This window comes from Rhinolophus sinicus, linkage group LG01, assembly GCF_036562045.2.
Source record: "Rhinolophus sinicus isolate RSC01 linkage group LG01, ASM3656204v1, whole genome shotgun sequence".
NCBI lineage: Eukaryota > Metazoa > Chordata > Mammalia > Chiroptera > Rhinolophidae > Rhinolophus > Rhinolophus sinicus.
The window spans coordinates 201,393,367-201,413,303 of record NC_133751.1 but is presented as its reverse complement, the minus strand read 5'-3'; the positions used below and the strand labels follow the sequence as shown (position 1 = coordinate 201,413,303).

The window sequence follows — 19,937 nt, the reverse complement described above, 5'->3', positions numbered from 1 at the left end:
GTATGTGTCTGTATATATGAAATGGGAAGGGACACAGGGACGTTCGAGGAAGTGCAGCTCCTCTGCCAGGATACAATTGGACTCCAAAGGTGGAGTTGGTTGAGTCTCTGAGCCCTTTTGGGTCTATACCGACATTCTTAGATGTAGAACTGCACTGATCAATGCAGTAGCCACTAGCCACTCATGGCTGTTTACATCTAAGATAATTTAAATAAAATTAGTAATTGACTTTTTTAGTCACACTAGCCACATCCTCACATGGCTACCTGTATGAAAAAGAAACATGTTGAACATTCAGATCATCACAGGAAGTGCTCTTGGTAGCTCTGTGTCAAGAACTACCAAAATCATACATTAGGAGGCAGCACGGCCTGTGTTACTATTGCAGGTTTGTTCTTTGAAAATCAGCTGCCTTTTGCAGCTTTGAGTGACTTTGAAATGCTGAAGCTAAGAGGAAAATCATGACCTAGTAAAGCCATGTGGAATGAGGGTGGCTTAGCAGCCTCATAAAGTGGGGATCATGTTTTAAAATTTAATCGTCACTAGTCATGTTACACTTTCTAAAGGTCTTTGGGTAGATTAAACATGATCTTGGATAGACTTGATTTCAAATGTAGAATTTTAATGGTTGAATTTGATTTCACAGTGAAAGGCTACTTAATGCGTTATTACTCGATCACCTGCAAATTTCATACAAGAATTATGGAGATTCTTCAAAATTAGTTTACCTAGACCATTTTTATTGGTTATTTTTATAAGTATTATTCTGTATCATATCAAAAGTTGTTTCTAATATAGGGTTTTTTTATGATTTCTGATTCTAATTCAGATAATAAATTTATATCGCATCTTTTTACAGCCCATTTTTCTTCCCTTTTGATACCCGGCAAATGCTTTTTTATGTAACTGCATTTGATCGGGACCGAGCAATGCAAAGATTACTTGATACCAACCCAGAAATCAACCAGTCTGATTCTCAAGATAGCAGAGTTGCACCTAGATTGGATAGAAAAAAAGTAAGTTTCTCCCAAAAATATTTAAAGATAAATCAAACTGAGCTTTTCAAAATAATGGGAAAACTAGAAATGTGGTGCATCTAATTATGCCTCTTGGTTTATAGGCCTTAGTCACATTCATCTCTTTGCTTATCTTTATTACATCTGCATTAGTCATATTTTCCTACCAGTCTCTTGGAACTGGGCCATCTGTGATTCTTCTTCATTCTCCAGTTAGAGTTCTTTTTCCCAGTTTCTGAAATCATTTCTACAATTCTTTTAGTTGTCATAACTCTTGTGCCAAGAAAGAATCTTTTCTTCCCAGGCTTCATTTCTAAATTAGGAACTCAAGCTATCGCCTCCCTTTTACAATTGATCCCTTATGCAGTAGGTAGAATTAATCAGATCCAATTCATTCCCTTAGCAAATTACTCCAATTAGACTGAAACAGAATCCTTGATGTATTTCATGTCTCTAGACCAGTTAGCTTAGCCCCTATGCTGCCGACTTCATCTGCCTGTGCTTCTAATCTTGGCTCCACATTCATAGCTGTGAAACACACAGCTCTGAGCCTTTTCAGTCTGAGACCCAGTCCTACACTTCTGACACCACACTGCCTTGTACCCAGGACTTCTGTTCTTCTGTCTCGTTCTTGCTGGGGATTCTTACTCGACTCTGTCTCTGAAAAGCTTTATCTCCAAAAGTCTCATAAGGGCCATTAGAAATGGCATAAAAAAGGAGTAGAAGAATGAAAAGCAAAACAAAAAAGATTATACTTAAAAAAACAAAACAAAAAACACTTCACTCTTCCTATCTTTATTTGTATCATTAGGATTCCATTAACCAATGGTGTTGGTAGAATTTGGAAATCTACCAAAACCTTCCTCATTCCCATGAAGCTCATTAGCAGATGTTTGCAGTCATGCTTGTGGGATTTCTGCATATCAGAGCCAGTAGGTTTCCAGCTCACCTGTCACCTCCACTCTTGTTTCTTCACCATCTAACTATAAATGTACCCAGGGAGATTCCATGAAGCTGCAGCCCTGAATTGCATTGATGTTTGTCAAAGTTACACAGATCCTTTCTTCTCCAACTTGAATTTTCTGAACTTGCCTTGGGCTAAGACAATAATCACACTTCTAGCTTTTCTTCATGTACGCCAGGATGCTGTCGATGTTTGTAGTGATGCAGCTACTACTTAACCTTTTTTGAGGTATGCTTTTTTAAAAGAAATAATTTGTTAACAATCGAATTGATTTTTTTTGCACTTCGAGAAATGCCACCTGTTTATTAAAGTGTCATGTGAGTTTAGCGTCCTCACATTTGTACTTTCTTTTGTAGCGAACTGTGAACAGAGAGGAGCTGCTAAAACAAGCTGAGTCTGTGATGCAGGATCTGGGCAGCTCACGGGCCATGTTAGAAATCCAGTATGAAAATGAGGTGAGCCTATGAGTCTGTTGACAGTTTTAGCATGATTTGTACTCTTGATAAGAATGTCATTAGAATTTTTTCTTCGTCCAATGAAATTCTAAAAGATATTGGAAAATTTATCTAAAAACTTGAGATTTGGTCTGTTTTTCTGTTGAATAATTTGTTTTAAATTCTCCATTTTTTGAGGTTAAATTGTTTGATAAAAGACAGTATTTTTTCCCCTGGCATAAGAACAAATGTTTGTGTAATCTTTAGGTTGATAAAGTAAATGGATGTTTTAAATACAACCTTCAAAATGAACTGCTTTTTCTTAAAAACCAGGTTTTCTGAGATACAGCTTATTCAGAATAAATGCACACTTTGGAGATGTTGACAGATGTACATTGTCTGTAACCACTACCACATCAAGATAAAAAAATCCCATCACCGTAAAACATTCTCTTCAACCACCTTGCAGTGGTTCTTCTTCCACCCCCAGTCCTTAGCAACCACTGATCAGTTTTCTGTCCCTATAGGTTTGTCTTTTTTAGGATATGATAATAAATAGATCATACAGCATGTAACCTTTTGTGTTACTCTTCTCAGTACAATGCTTTTGAGATTCATCCATGTTGTTGCATGTATCAATTTGTTTCCTTTTATTACTAATAGTAATTATCATTATGTGGATATACCATAATATGTTTACCAATTGATGCACGTTGAGTTGTTTCCGGTTTTTGACTCTTAGGCATAATGCTGCTGTGAACATTTATGTACATGTCTCTGTGTAGATGTGTATTTTTTTCTCTTGGGTAACTACTTCAAGGTTGAATTGCTAAGTCATTTAGTTAGTAAATGTTTTAACTTTAAAAGAAAACACCAAACTTTTCCAAAGTAGCTGTCCCATTTTCCTTTCTGCCAGTAATGTAACATGTGAATTTCAGTTGCTTCATGTGCTCACCAAACTAACACTTGGTATTGTCAGTCTTTTTTAGTTATTCTAGTGGATTTATCGTGATATCTTACCATGGTTTTAATTTGCATTTCTCTGATGATTAATGATACTGATTTATCTTTTCATTCTTTATTATTAGTCATTCATATATCTTTGGAGAACCGTCTAAGAATTCTGCCCACTTTTTCATTGGGTTTTTATTTTATCATTGAGTTGTTGAGTTCTTTATATGTTCTGGATACAAATCCTTTTTGAGATAAGTGTTTTGCAGATATTTTCTTCCAAACTGTGGTTTATAGTTTTATTTCTTTATGAAATGTCTTTGATAGAACAGAAGTTTACTTTTGATGAAATCCAGTTTATCATTTTTTTCTTTTTTCTTTTCTGGTTTGTGCTTTCTGGATCCCAAGAAATTTTTCCCTAGTCCATGGTTTCAAATATTTTTTTTCTTGCGTGTTTTTTAGGAGTTTTAGAGTTTTTTTATATTTAGGCTTGTGATCTGCTTTGAGTTATTTTTTTAATCTATGATAGAAAATAAGGGTTAAGCTTCTTTTTCTCTTTTTCTAAACACAGGCTAATCATTTTTTCCAGCACCATTTGTTTGAAATGACCATACTTTCCCCTGTTGAATTACTGTGGTACTTTTGTTGAAAATCATTTGATTATGAATGTTTGGGTCTGTTTCTGGATTTTCTTTTCTTTTTTATTAATCTATACTCTCTTGATTACTGTGGCTTTATATTTAGTCTTTAAATCAGGTAGCTTGAGTCCTCCAACTTTGTTTTTCTTTTTCAGAATTGTTTTGGTTATTTTCAACCCCTTGTAATTCCGTGTAATTTTAGAATCAGCTTGCCCTGATGCTACAGAATTCTACAGGATATTGATAGGGATTATGTTGAATCTTGCTCAATTTGAGAGAGAATTGACATTTACACTATTAAGTCTTCTAATCCATGAACACAGTGCAGCCTCTCACTTCTTTACGTCTTCTTTAATTCCTGTCAGTATGCTTTACAACTTAAGTCTAGAGGTCTTTTGTGCACATATTTTCTTAAATTTCTCCCTAAATAGTTAATGTTTTTTGATGGTGTTGAAAACAGTCCTCTTCTTTCATTTTAGTTTCCAATTGATATTATTTTGTAGAAATACAGTTGATGTTTAGATATTAACATTGTTTTTTGTGACTTTGATAAAATTTATTGGTCTCATAACCTTTTTATACACTATTTAGGATTATTGTAGACCCAGGGCTTTGGAAACTTTTCTGTAAAGGGCCAGGTAGTAAATATTTCAGGCGTTGTGGGCCATTAGTCTTCATCACAACTACTTACTTTGCCTTATAGCGTGAATGTGACCATACAGATTATTTATGTATAATAGCCAACAACTCTGCCCCTCGATTTCTAGTCTATAACGTGGCTTACAGTATGACCTCAGGGGTTGTGATTGGGTTTCATATTGTGAAGAATTAAATAGTGCCTGGCTCATGGTAAGTACCATATAGATTTAGCAGTTTAATCTAGCGAATACAGTGTGTAGTTATCCAAATAATTTTAATCATGACTTTGATTTTTCACTCATTGTCTTCTTCTCATTAAGACTTTGAAAGTTAACTTAAAAGTACTGTCATCAAAATTAAAATTTTAAGTAGTTTTGTACTGGGAAGTATACAGCCTGCTAGGGACCCATTGTTATGGCAGAATTGCTGCATTCAAAGGATTACAGTGTTGTGGAGACACAGGACAGAGGCACAAACAGGTGTGGCAAATGGGTATAGGTACCAAGTGAATGAGACTTTCAGACAAGTGGCACTATCCCAATAGTGTGTGGGGAAGGCTGTGAGGAGAGGGAAGCCCTCATGTATGATCTTAATGGACGCGGGGAGAGGTAAGGGATCCAAGGATGAGGCTTGAGCGAAGAATTGGGCTTGCTGCTGAGTGGTAGGAGGGCTGCCTGCTCTGGAAGGGGCGGGAGGGAGGGGAGAAGGCGGAACGGGGAGCTTGACTGCTGGGATAAGAAATTTGGATCTTCTTTTGAAGATCCACCCTGATCATGTCTGTTGCTCAGAGGACACAGTTCTTACATGTTTACACGCCCAAATTTCTTACTCATAAATCTGCAAGATCTTTGGTCTGCTTAGTTTATTTAAACAAGTTTTCTACTTTCTTATTCCAGCATATTTTTCTTTTGCCAGGAATATCTTTTCTCATTCCTCATGACTCTGTTGATGTTGCATCTTACATGATGAGTCTTAACCTATTGACTCTGAAAAAGATTCCAAGAGCCGACATCATTGGGAGGATGGGTTGGGAGGAGTGCTAGCTGTGTGTATGCATAAAGCCTCAGGTTGTAAGTCAGATTCAACCATACAAAGCAGCTGGCGGCGTTAGGAAGACTCTCTAACAACTAAAGAGGCATCGTAAACAAAATGTCTGATAAAAATGGGCTTCGTGTTGAATAGGGATGGTTGATAAGCCAGGGAAAAACTAAACCAGCCTCTGGGCTTAGAAAGTCACCCAAGCCAAGCCCCAGGGATTGGGGCTACCAATGCCCAGCCTTCAGGGAAGGTGGAAGGTTAGGAGTGTGCACTGGAGCCAGTTACTAGCTGTATCAAGTTGGGTAAGTTACATGTAAACTCGATACCTCAATAAAGGGCATGATAAAGAAAGCTACCTCATATTGTTAGAATGATCAAATGAGTAAAACAGAATGTTGTCACATAGTAAGTATATAAGTTTTGAAAGAAAAAAGACTTTGAAAGTTTTAAATAAGACAAGTGTCAGATTTTTTGTTTTACTCTATTTTTGTTTTAGAGTTTTATGCTTTTTCTTCCTTTAAAAACAAATGAAGCAAAGCCAAAGTACCCACCTTTTTAATGAACTGGTTGAGTAGAACGAAGATCCCTGAAAAGATCAAGTTGATCTACAGGGCTGCTGGCTGGGCCCAAGATAGGGGTCAATGAATGGCATGAGCATGTGTGAGTGACCTGGTCCTTCCACCCTCACAGAGACTTGCTGTGATGAAAGTGTTTACAGTGATACTGTGTCATTCAATATTTTAAGTCTTGTTTTACCTTTAGAAAGGATGAAAGAAGTTGACTGATCTGATCTGTCATTGCTACTTAGCCTAGGATAAAGACGCTACAGGAAGAAAGAACTAACTGGCTTTGAAGCACCCTCTGGTGGATACCAGATGTTACTGCAGTTTTATTCTTTTCTCTCTTCGCTTCTCTCCTCCTTCCCCTCTTTCCTCTCCTCCAGTGCCCAGGATTCAGGGAAGAACAAAATATACAAAAAGTCTCCATCGTCATAGAGCTTTTCTTTTAGTTCTGGGAGGCTAATACATACACACTCATGCACATATGTGTGTTAGGCCATAAGATAAACATAAAGTAAAATCAGAAGGTGGATCATGACGGGGAGGGAATAGAGTGGTCTCAGGTGACATTTGAGCAGAGGTGAGTCGTTGCTGTCTGTTGGCAGATTCCTGGCTTGAAGTAAGAGTTGGATGGGAGGGATCAGAGCAGGCGGTGCTGGGACCCTGACTTCTGCTGGACTGAGATGGGAAACCTCGCAGGTGCACGTGCAGAGGAATGAGATGAACTTAGGTTTTGTAAGGCTCCCTTTTGGCGCTGGGAGAGTAGGTGTGAGATGCCGAGAATGCGAGATAAGAGATGATGCTGGTAACTGGTTTAGACTATGTTTTGAAGGTGGGGCTTACAGTGTGTAGTGATGGGTTGGAATGTGGGGGGTGAGAACGAGAAGAGCCATGGACGGCTCCCAGGTTTGGGTTGGAGCAGGGCTGAATGTTGATGCCATTTACTAACAATGGGATAGAGGTGGATCCAGAAAGCGTCACCAAGTCCCAGCACATCACTGTTGGGAAAGTGCGAGTTAAACCTTTGGTGGACTACATCGGATCTTTAAACTAGTGTGGATACTTTTTTTAAGTAACTATAATGGTAAACGAATGCCTATTATTTAATATAGCTTTCATATAGCTTCTTGACAAAACTATGGTTAGATTTAGCCTGTAAACGGTGGTATTACCTTGTCATTAGCTGCATACCTAATGTGTGGTCTGAGCTGGTAGAACCTTGATAGAACACGAAGGAAGAACTAGGCTGTGAACACTACCCCAGGATCATGTTTCTCGTGGAGCAGGGCTTTTCATTCAAGGCTGTACAGTTACCTTTGGACCTTGTTTCAAAATCCCAATGCTCAGGCTGTAAAGCAGACCCACCAAATCAGAATCTTCAGGACATGTCCACCCCCATCATCTGCATATGGGTAAGGTCTCAAGAGATTCCAGTGCTCCATGGGGCTGGAGAAGCACTGACGTCCTCCCTGAGGCTAACGTGGACAGGTGGCTGCTAGTATGTGGTCAGACCTTCCACTGCCTGTGCTTTATCTGACAAACCTCTGCTAAATGGCTGGTGTGTGCCCGTGCACTATAGCGGACACAGAGGTGAAATAAAAGTTACCTTCAGGTGAGAGATGCACACAGATCATGAGATGGTGACAGTGTCATGTGATGACTACTTAAGTAGCGGAAATGTAAGGCCAAAGAAAATGAGCAGAGAAACTGGGCCGATGAGGCGTCTCCTGAGGAGGTGACATTTGAGCTGGTTTCAGGGCAGCAGTTCACCGAACATCAAAACAAGAATGGGAGAGAGATCCATGTGCAGGCAGTGCCATCTGCGTCCCTGAGGGTAAGATACACAGTTAGAATAGTACTTTAATCAGTGTACTGTGAAAATGTTGGGGCCGTGGGAGTAGGAAATAAGGAAGAGTTGTGGTTCTTGTACCAGGTGACCGAGGCTGGATGAATACAATCCGGACAGTTTGGGAAATAATCTCTACTGCGTCCTAATAAACAGTGGCTGTTAGCATCCACATTGCCAAGAGGGTGGCAGGTTTAAAAAAGCAGTGCAAATTCTCAAGTTTGAAATTGTTCTACTTTTGTTCTTCTGTAGGTTGGTACAGGTCTTGGGCCTACACTGGAGTTTTATGCACTTGTATCTCAGGAACTGCAGAGAGCTGACTTGGGTCTCTGGAGAGGTGAAGAAGTAACTCTTAGCAATCCAAAAGGTAATGAATCTGTGAGTCAGTCAGTTTGTGTTCCTCAGATCAGGTAGAGGGCCCTTGCAATTCATTAAATGTTTAACTTCTACCAGGGGACCGTGCTATGCCCTCTGACCTTAGTTTCTTTCAGCCTTTGTTTTCTCCTTAACAAATAAGGGAGACCCTTCCAGCTCTAGAAGACTTCATTCCATGACCTACCTGATTTCGAGAATACTGAATTTCTTAAATGTTCTTAGTGTTACCGGGTTTTGTCTTGTTTTGGGAAAGAGCATCTAAAGTTTGGTGACTTGCTCATTTCACAGGAAACCAAGAAGGGACCAAGTATATTCAAAACCTCCAGGGCCTGTTTGCGCTTCCTTTTGGTAGGACAGCTAAGCCAGCTCATATCGCAAAGGTTAAGATGAAGTTTCGCTTCTTAGGAAAATTAATGGCCAAGGCTATCATGGATTTCCGATTGGTAAGTTTAAGATGGTTGTTCTGTAATTTTTTTGTACCTGTGTTCTATGAAAGTACCGCATCCCTTAATGCTGAATTTTAAAACAGTGCTTCACAGGCGTTAATGTGCATATGAATTACTTGGGGTTTTGTTGCACAAGCCAGTTCTGATTCAGTAGTTCAGGGTGAGGCCCAAGCGCCAGTCTGTGTGGCCTGTTTCTTTAGTAGCAAGAGTTCAGAGTCAGGCGACATGAAGGGTGGTTTTAATTATGTATTTCTAGAGTGTGTGACATGAGATTTTTTTAATTCAGTAGCAAAGCTTGAGTAAACTGCAGTCAATTGCCAGTAATGCTGGAGTTGAAATTACCACAGAAATCAGTATTCACAGAAGTTTGAATATTTCTGGACTTCATTTCCTCTTCTCACATTTTCTGAGCTATTTTGTCAGATGTGGAAGACATTTTCATCTGATGTCAAATTCACAAGCTTACAAGTTCACTGTAACTGAAGAATGAGCTGTTATTTTAGAAATTCAATTTTTTAAATTTTAATTTTGGTTCTTTTAACTTCTCTTGCTTCCAAATACGCAATAATACAGGACTACAGTGGAATTAAGTTTACTTGGCCCCAAATAGAGTAAGATTCCTCTCAACATCTCTTGATAGTGGGGCCCTATATAGAGAATATATGTCCATCATTGAAAAATTCCTTTATAAGGTCATTGTTTAAATAGGATTCTTAACTATTCCAAAATGTTCACAAATCAGGGCCCCAGATTGAATTTAAATGGTGCAATTTCATATGAGTGAAATAGTTCCTAAATATATTTTTCCCCTTGGGATTACTGACCTTTTAAAATGACCTCTTAAAATGTCAGTTATAGAATGGAGGCAATTCTAGAAGCTGAGAGTGACTGTTAAAATATTTTGCATATTCCCTTGCAGGTGGACCTTCCCCTTGGCTTACCCTTTTATAAATGGATGCTGCGGCAAGAAACTTCACTGACATCGCATGATTTGTTTGACATTGACCCCGTTGTAGCCAGATCAGTGTATCACCTAGAAGACATTGTCAGACAGAAGAAAAGACTTGAACAAGATAAATCCCAGGTAGGTTTATAAGATGAGGAAACGGTTAAGTGGATCAGTTTCTTATTGTAGAAGGATGAGGTCTTTGTTAAGTAGTTTGTATTTGACATAGTTATTTTATATTAAAATATTATTTTAGAAGAGTTTAATTTTTTAAAATTATAACTGAAACATGATTTCACAGTGGGTAAGATGACCTACAATAACAGCAGGTGATGAGTAGTAAACAGCTTGATTAGCAAATAAAATACACTCCTAACTGAACCAAGGGGTCTTGTTTGTTCAATTTTATATGGGTGTTGTGTATCAGGGCAGGTACATATATTAACAATAGATTCGAAAGTCATTTGACTCAGTCTGAGATTAATAGTGTCTCTGTATCTGACATTTGGAGAAGACAAAGTTGTATTAAAAAAGTAACAGACTCAAATAGCTTACATTTGGGCAGGTCACATGGACCAATGTTAAATCAGCTTCCGTTTCTTAAATTATGTAAAATAAGAATAGAGAGTGAGATTCTGTAGCGAGAGAAACTGTCACATCTCTTGATAAGATGAAGAGCATACAGCAGACAGGTGGGGGTTTTAGAATGCCTTTTTGTCATGGAAGAAGATGATTTGTAAGGGAATTAATCTTATCCCCCATATTAATTGGTGATTTTTGGAAAAAAGTTTATTAAGGAAATGGTATTTAAAGGGCCAACTCCATCTTTTCCATACGATAATTGTATTAGGAGTTTGAGAACCAGTTTACAATTAGCAACTTCATAAATGTTAAACTACTACAGTCTTATTCAGGATCATCTTTTAGGTAAATAATGGCCAAAAAAAGTGTGTGTGGGCAGGGCTGAGGGGGGTGAGGAAAGAAAGTAAAATCTTAGTACTGTTCCCAGTGCCTTGCATATGTTAATTCATTTAATCCACAACAAAGCTGGTGAGGCTTAGGTATTTACCTGCTATCCCTGTTACATACTTGAGAAACCAAGGGCAAATGGTTGAGTAACCTGCTGCCCAAGGGCACATACCTACAGTGTGGGGCAGCTGGAATTCCATCCTAGGCTGCTTAGTCCTGAGCTTGTAGTCGTACATGTTCTGCAAGTTCTGTTCTGGATCCTTGTCTCCAATGCAGCATGCTGCCCTGATTCTCTTCTTCTAGTCTAGATTATTCCTGATGCTGTCATTTTAAAAGTATAAAAAGCACAGAAACCAACTTACTGTATTAACCAACTTTCAGCCAGAGCATGAGGAGTGGTGGTATTCCAAAACAGTTCACCCCATCATTTTATAAAGTACACAGATGGAGCAAGTTGTACTGACTGACATTCTGTTAGCTAGTTCAAGGTTTTGAAAGATAGATGGGAAATGGGCTGAAGCTTAGCTTTTGATTTAATAGGTAAGTTTCAGAGAAACAGTGAATTCCTTTTAAACAGTGCAAGGACATACTGTGTATTCTAGATTCCTATCAGTGATACCATTTTGTAATGAAAATCTTTACAAAGAAGATATTTCTTAAGTAGTTATGGGAGAAGAGACTTCCTATTAGCATAGCAGTGATTGCCTTGGTCTGTTACAAGGGGGTGGGGTGGGGATAATTTTGATAGCTTTCCAGTGGGAGGACATTCAAATGGACAGCTTTTAAAATTTTTAGTTTTTCATCTTTCTGCTGAAGAATACTTCAAATGTAAAATGAAAAGCCTTCTTTTGGTGCCATAAATGATGTACCTGAAACAAACATAAACGTGGGTTTTTACAGAGAAGGAAAAGTGGACATCATTTTCAACAACTATATTTTTCCTTAATCTTAAATAATGCTGCCACCTCCTCTGTATTTTGAATTACCTGGAATCCTAAGCAGCTTTTAGTTTCTTCAAAAAAAAAAAAAAGGACTAATTTAATAATTAGCATTTCCTGGCCTTTTCTAGTTTGTTAGACTATGAGTTGACTTTTCTTAGAATTTTGTTGTAACCTGTTTTCACCGTAGTGTTACTGTATGATATACGTATTTGTTATTCCAGCCCTGAAATGATTGAATGAAGAATCTGGAGAATATTCTATAGACTTGACTTTTGCAGAGATAAAAAGTTAAATGCTGTTACTACGTAGTGCATTATGTGTATTATTTGTATTTACAGTTTCTAAACTGTTGTATTACTCAGTAATTGCTTTATACATGCATTAGATTCATTAAATTAGCCTAGAATTTATGAAAAGTGTGTCTGACTCTAGAGCACACGCTCTTAATTGACCATTATGCAAAGAACCATGGCCTTTCTGTGAAATCTGGTTTGAGTATGATCAAATTGAACAGCAAACAACTCATTATGGAGGAACACTCGAGATCTTGTGTCCCATATAAAGGTAGTTAGATTCTGAAGGGCTTAAGATGATTTCCTTTGTGATCTCAGTGACTTGTTCATGTGTAGACTATAACTGAAAGAGAATAAAGAAATAGGCTAAAAGCTAAAGGAGCCTGTAAAATGTGTTAGCATATGTCTTATAAACAAAAACATAATAGAATGAATTATTGTGCTTGACACCCCCCTTCCCTTTCGTTTAGACCAAAGAGAGTCTACGATATGCATTAGAAACCCTGACTATGAATGGCTGTTCAGTTGAAGATCTAGGATTGGATTTTACTCTGCCAGGGTTTCCCAACATCGAACTGAAGAAAGGAGGAAAAGATATACCAGTCACTATCCACAATCTCGAGGAGTATCTGAGAGTATGTAATGCAGCATTCTCTGGGAGGAAGGCCGTCTGGGGTGAGGCAGGGCTGTGCCTGTGGGAACTGCTTGGAGGGAGAGGGAAGGGCCTGTCAGGTAAGCATAGGCCGTGTCCGCCAGCCGCCCACACCAATGGGTTTGACACTTGATCCCTGGGATCACTGCCTGAACTTCACCTTTTCAGGCCTTACCTTCTGTTTGCTCTTGAGAGAACATGTCAGGTAGTTCCCAATACTTGACATATAATCTTGAATTTGCTATCCACAAGCTTGAATATTATCTAATAACATCACATTTCATCACAGTTTAAGAAGAAATCAGTGAAAAAGAGCCATCACTTGTGTTCTCACTAAGTTGCATTTCTGTGTTTCTATCAAGCCGGTTAACTTGACAGCATTCTGTCTCACGCACACACATATGCATGTGTGCGCGCCAGCACCATGTTTATGGGTTTGGTGAGGCTTTTCAAATGATTAATTCACGCTCCTTGACTATATTTGCTAAATTAAGGAAAAACGATTTTATATTGAGTACAAATTACTCAATGTAGAGCTTTATTACTATTTTTTTTAAAAGTTTCTTTTGGTTTATTCCTGACATTGAGTGGAAAGAGCATTGGGTTCAAGATAAAATACCTCCTCCACCTATACCTCACTTTTTCACTGACTTGCTGTGGAATTTTAGATAGAACTGCTGAAAAATTTCAACTCTTGTTTTCTTCATCAGTTTGAGAGAGAAGAGAGGAGGACCTCAGATACTACTCATCCACCTAACGTTTCTGTGATTCATGAGTAATCCCTTTAATACCCAGTAGGACTGTTTTCCACTACTACCTATTTCTTCTCCTAACTTTGAGAAGGCTAATCGTTCAGTTTCCTGGGTAAATGATGAGTTAATCTCCAGATTAAGGTTCTCTGAAAATAATTTACAATAATGCTTTGAGTTTTCTGTCAGAAACACTTTTTAAAAATTTTTATCTGAGTATGTCCTCTATTTCTACACCCATTCGGTTAGTCAGAGTCATGATGACGAGATAATGATGGACCAGTAACAGATGCCTCTCTTACCCTTCAGCCTCACGTGACTGCGTTTCCAGTTTGCCGTTTTCTAGGTGGAGACACTGCAGAGTGGTTGGGTTCTAAGAACTTAGCAGAATTTAGAGCTAAAAATTTGACCTTAAAAATTAAAAACACCGAAGAGTTGGTAATTAATTGTGTACCTTGAAACATTAATTCTCAATGACATTTTATCCCTTTGGGAAATTCTCATCTGCTTCTCATCTGGCAAAGGAATATATAACTCTATACCATAGGAATTTGATGTAAATGAAAATTTGAAAACACACTAAATATAAATGCACATGGCAGTTTTTACATTTTCTTATTGGCCAGGTCCCAAATTAGACGTTGATCTGATTGATCCTTTACTTAGGTAGTTTTCTGGGAGCTATCTTAAAAACTTAGTAACATGTTTTTGTTCTTGTTTTTTAAGTTAATCATGAAGGATGTTTCACTGTATTTTGCCAAGACTTGAATCTTGTCTCAGTTTATAAAAGACTTTTCTTTTTGCAGCTGGTTATATTCTGGGCACTAAATGAAGGCGTTTCCAGGCAATTTGATTCATTCAGAGATGGATTTGAATCCGTCTTCCCACTCAGTCATCTTCAGTACTTCTACCCAGAAGAAGTGAGTAGCTTATGTCTAAAAGAATGGTCACTTCTAGCCTATACCCATATTACCTTAGTGGGGTGTCTCTGTGCTCGTTAGTCAAAGACTCATTGTTGCAAACAAAAAATGGGCGTTTGGGAGCAAGGGGTGGATGTTTGGGAAAGATAAGATTATTTCCAGAGCGAGAAAGAATATTAAACATTAAATATAATATAAATGTAATATATTTTATGTTGTATAAATAAGATGAATTATATTAAATATAATAAATATTAAATATTAGGGAGTGAAGGTCATGTGTGATTAAGCGTAGCATCATAGTCAGCTGGACGCCGAGGATGCTGCCCGATGGAGAACACGACTTTGTTTCTGTCCTCCTGTGGCTGGAGGGAAGAGCCACAGGCCGGCCCAGTAACGAAACTGACTGAGGAGGTTGAACCATTTTGCTTTGGGACTTGATTTCTTGGATTATATGAGACTTTGTTTCAAGATTAAAGTTAGTCCTTGAAGTTTTCAGGAACTGGAATTGACAAATTCACAGAAGACTTGTGAAAAGGAAAAAAAGTTTACGTGCACAGTGTTTTCTAGCAGTCTGAAGAAACTACATATACTTACTGGTAGTGAGATGTCATAGAAAGAGTCTAGAAGGTGTTAGTTTCTCCCGTTTGGAAACCTTTTTGTTTAATATTTGAATACTAGCTTTAGAATACACATTCATTACTGGCTAAATCTGGAAATCTTTTAATAACTTAGTATTTTAATCTCAATTATTTTTATGTCCCCTTTGATTTGCTGCTTACTGATGTGTGTGGCATACCTGGCATTTTTAGGCACTAAATGTCATCTAGAATTGAAAGCAGCAGTGTTGGTGCTCGAATTGAATCCAGGTCCCCACTAATTAGCCAGATGACTATATCTATCTACCTCATCTCTAAAATTGGGGTAATCTCTGTCTTACTGAGCAGGATACGTAAAGTACCTGGCAGTGAGTGACACATAGAGTAGATATATGCCCTGAATTGGATTTTCTCAAAAGTTTATAGTCCTTCTGCAAATGGGCGGTTAACCAGAGGAAAGATGGTTAAATTTGAAACTGATGTTTGATATTTCCAAGGACACAAGAGCATTTTTTGCTTCCTAATATTCATTCTGTAATGGCTCGTTGGTCCTGATACAACCTCAACCATATGGCATAAATGCTCCTCTTTACAGAGTGAAAACCTACTCAGTTGTTATGTCTCAGTTCAGCTTTCTTTTCCCACTTCTCTCTCCAGCTCAGTATTCTATCTCTTGGCTTCCCTTATTGTGTGCCCTTTTGTTTCTAAAAGCCAGGATTTATAAAATCTCGCTGGTTAGAGGTAGGTTATCAAGTTAAGGAGTCTAAAGAAATGAAAAGCTCTAGGAAAACTTAAATCAGGGTTTGTCTCACGTGTTTTGTTTGACATTAAAGGCATCTCTAGAACTCAGTCTCTGCAAATGGGCAGAGTGCCTATTAGTGTGCAACTGAAGAGGAGATTAAATCTATAAATGTGTTAGAAGAGCACATTGTATAAAGAGGTCCCAAGCGCAAGTTTTTGATACGAAAATGATAACTCTTATTTGCTATATGTAGACCTTTATATTGGGTACTACAAAACAGAACATGTATGCACTTTCACTCAGTTATACAGCCATTTAGTAATTGGTTACCCCTCTTTAAATACACAGCTGGACCAGCTCTTGTGTGGCAGTAAGGCAGACACTTGGGACGCAAAGACACTGATGGAATGCTGCAGGCCAGATCACGGTTACACTCACGACAGGTGAGTGCTGGGATCTGCCAGGTTTTCAGTTTGTAGTCGAGAATTTGGTAGTGCCTGTAAGTATATATTATAAACAGCAATAAAGGGCGGGGGTCATTTTTAAGTCTGTTAAAGGAGGCTCTCTGATTTTTTGGCCTAGTTTCTCTCAAGACTGATACTTTAGAATCCAAAGGGTTCTTTTTCAAGTATTTCTGTGAAAATGGGCAGGGGAGGGGAAAAAGGGAGGGAATACAGGGGTGATCCCGTTACCCGTTTTTGTATATTGTAAAATGGAGACATCGGTACAATCCCGGACAAGTCTTACTTATTCCAGCAGTAATCATTCCGTCTGAATCCTAGCTGTAACAAAAACAAGTATGATTTCAGAGTACATTGTAATGGAATTCATATGGAATCACACTTAAATTTAACAATGTCTTGCTAAATCGTGAGAGTCGATGATATGGTATGGCTCAAAAGTATTTTAATGTGATGAAATAATCTTGGTGTATTTATTTCTGTTGCAGTCGGGCTGTGAAGTTTTTGTTTGAGATTCTCAGTAGTTTTGATAATGAGCAGCAGAGGTTATTTCTGCAGTTTGTGACAGGTAGCCCAAGATTGCCTGTTGGAGGTGGGTACACTGTTAGTGCTTGGCATCTGTCCTAACTGTGGGTGGGTGGGTGTGTGTGTGTGTGTGTGTGTGTGTGTGTGTGTGTAGTATAGTGTGTGTGAAACTTCAGTGCCAGTAGCAGGATATTCTTTATTTCATATAATGCCTCTTAGTTATTCCAATCCCATAATGTTTTGAAGTTTTCGATTTGTTTTGTTAAGAGATCTCACTGGCAGGGAAATTCACAGGAATTGTCTTAAACACATTGAGGTAGGATTACTAGCACACATGTAATGCTGCTTTTCTAGGGAAAATCCAAATTCTCAGACATTTGCACATTATAAGCTCTTCGCTGAGAAGGCATTCTGAAGTCTGATTTTTCAGAAATGAGTCCTGATATACTCATATTAGCAATGACTTGGTACTCTGTTCTAAAAGTCAAAAGGCATAAGGAACTGTGTGCCTTCCTTCATGTTATACAATGACTTTTTATGGTAAATAAAGCAGATACCAGGTTCCATGCACTAAATGTCTATTGAATGTGTAGATCTAATTGCCAAGGAAGAAAACATACTTTGCGTGTGTGGTAATACTATACAGCAGAACAGTATCATGTTTTCTGATGGTGGCAGCATAGAAAAGGGGACACTTGTGATTCCAGGCTGGCTCTTCTCACGGTTGAGAAAATGTTCTCTGAGCTGGCTGCTGTGCATCCTGTCGACTTACTGAGTTCCTCGGTCTCTTTCTTCCCTCTAAATCAGGCTTCCGGAGTTTGAATCCACCTTTGACAATTGTCCGGAAGACATTTGAGTCAACAGAAAACCCGGATGACTTTCTGCCCTCCGTAATGACTTGTGTGAACTATCTGAAGTTGCCGGACTATTCAAACATTGATATAATGCGGGAAAAACTGTTGATAGCAGCAAGAGAAGGGCAGCAGTCGTTCCATCTTTCCTGATCACACCAAGAAATGCAGTGTCTGCCTGTTACAGCAAAAAAAGAATCATGAGTTCTTTTCTAAATGTATCACCTGAGGCAAGGAAACATGTTACACCTTGTAGGAAAAACGGCTTGCAGATTATAAAAGAGACACTTGGTTGATATTCATTAATGGCCCATGGACTTAAAGTGATCAGGCCCTAAAATGTTGTTGTGATGAGGTTTCTTTAGCAAGTTCTTGTTTAAATTATCATTTATTTGATGAGTGAAGTTTTTAACTTGCTTTGCTGTGTGAAATTTAAAAAAAAGGGATGTTTTTCCAGGCTAAAACAATAAATGTCGCTGTGCAGTTTAATTCTGGGCTGTGTGTATCCATCTAGCTAAGTCTGCAGTTTTGTTTCCTCCAAAGACAACTCTTGTACATAAGTACAGAAATTAAAGCTCACGCGTACTTGACAAATCCAGTTTAGTAGGTTAGCTCTCTGTGCTTTTCACTTCCCTCTAATTTTCTCTCCCCATTCATGTATTGTTTGTGCAGTTCACACAGTTTATTCTTTTTTTTTTGTATATGACACAGTTGTTACATTAGCCATGGGCTTTTGTTGTTCCATGTTCTCTCTCAAATTAAGACATAATTTAAAAGTCAGTGAGTTGACATATATTGTCAATATAATTCAGCCTTTGTAACTAGGTAGACTTTTCTTAGAGCTTAGTTTTAACATAGTTGTAGGGTATTACTGGCTTTTCCCAGTGACACACTAGGACTGTTTACTTGATGTTCCCAGCAAGAGCAGCCCTGAAGCAGAGACAAGGCAAGGAGGGCGCATTCATTCATTGTCTAGTGTGGGTCGCAACATCTGCAGCCGGGGCTGGCCACGTGGCCAGACCATTTTGAATTGATGCCAAGTTTTAAACAACATTAGCAGTTTTCATTCCCTCTTAGAGCGAGAGCAAAAAAAGTTTTTTTTTTCTCCCATGTTCTTGTTTTCAGTTTTTGTTACAGTCTTTCTTCTACCCTCCCCCTCCGCGCAGCACAGCCTGTCTCCACACAGATGAAAGTACCTGTAAGCAATGCCCCTTTCTGTCCCGTTGTTTCATGTGCTGATTTCTCAAATCTGCAATAATCCATCAGGTTAATGTTTTTACCTGAAAATAAATAATGTTTGCTTCACCTTTTTGTTTATAGTTCTGTGCTGTATGCATAACTTTCAGTTGTGTAGATGTATTTCAATGCAAGTAAATCATTCCGTCTCCATGATTCTGCGTCATGGCTGATTTCACTCCTCAAAGAATTTATAATAGCAACTTGAAGAACATACAATGTGGAGAGAAAATGGGAGGAGACGCCTTTCTTCCTAAGGTTCAAAATTAAGCCTGTTGCGTAAATTGGAGAGAATTTCCATAATTCTTTCGAAAATGAGAGATGAGCTAATTGTTTTTATATTGAACTTTGAGAAATCAATTTCTTTGTTTGACTGTTCCAAAGTCTTATTCAATTGCTGTAGAAGTCTCTTTGTGCCCCATCTCACCACTGGAGAGCAACATAGTGGTTTGTTTTACTTAGATTACTTTGTCATTTCACACGTAAATGGCCTTATGTGCAGCCTCCCCACAGAGGACGCCCTTCGCCATGTGGCAGCGACCCTAGCAAGAGTGACAGGGCTGTAGGGGCTCGGGCTGTGTTTCCCTGGTCTCTGCAGAGGCTGTGACAAGTGAGTTGTGTCTGCAGTTATAACAGCACAGGAGCTGAGTAGTTTCATCAAGTGGAATTAGTGTAAAAGAATGAACTGATTTGTTTTAAACTGTTCTGATACCTTTTTACAAACTAAGCACAAAGATTTTTGCGTGAACGTAGCATTTTGTTCCTCATTTTTTTAAAAACAGGGTTCTATTGTTAAAATTTAGACGTGTATAAACAAAGTAATGTTTCATATTAAAATATCTGTATTTGACATTTTATCCATGTTGGGGCCCTGGCAGATTTGGCCTCATTAACTCAGCGTCTAACGAGCACATTTGATGGTTTTGAATCCAACTCGAGCTTAGGTGTTTCAGAGTCAGTAGTTACCTGTTTAAACGCTTTCAGTCTTTAGCCTACTCCCTTCCTCAGTACGCGGGACCCTTGGTTAGTGAGGGCAGGAAGACTCTTCCCATATTAAAGCAATCTCTCTTAGCAGAGGCCTTAATATTTTATCGTAGGGAAAAAGGATTAACTTCATTTGCTTTTCTTCCAGTTATGCCTTAAATT

At 38.4% G+C, this 19,937-nt stretch overlaps 1 protein-coding gene across 28 annotated transcripts in view; it reads left to right on the top strand.

Moving 5' to 3' along the window:
- The window catches only part of TRIP12 (thyroid hormone receptor interactor 12), a 137,903-nt gene extending 119,043 nt beyond the window's left edge, over nt 1–18,860 (top strand). For all 28 annotated transcript variants that reach the window (XM_074314508.1, XM_074314592.1, XM_074314570.1 and 25 more), the window contains 10 exons: nt 860–1,016; nt 2,337–2,435; nt 8,339–8,453; nt 8,750–8,904; nt 9,827–9,991; nt 12,527–12,691; nt 14,264–14,377; nt 16,067–16,161; nt 16,668–16,771; nt 17,512–18,860. In XM_074314508.1, the coding sequence (XP_074170609.1) occupies nt 860–1,016; nt 2,337–2,435; nt 8,339–8,453; nt 8,750–8,904; nt 9,827–9,991; nt 12,527–12,691; nt 14,264–14,377; nt 16,067–16,161; nt 16,668–16,771; nt 17,512–17,708 (1,366 nt within the window). In that variant the 3' untranslated portion in view covers nt 17,709–18,860. The remainder of the gene's footprint in view (nt 1–859; nt 1,017–2,336; nt 2,436–8,338; nt 8,454–8,749; nt 8,905–9,826; nt 9,992–12,526; nt 12,692–14,263; nt 14,378–16,066; nt 16,162–16,667; nt 16,772–17,511) is intronic.
- Nucleotides 18,861–19,937: the final 1,077 nt, after the last annotated feature.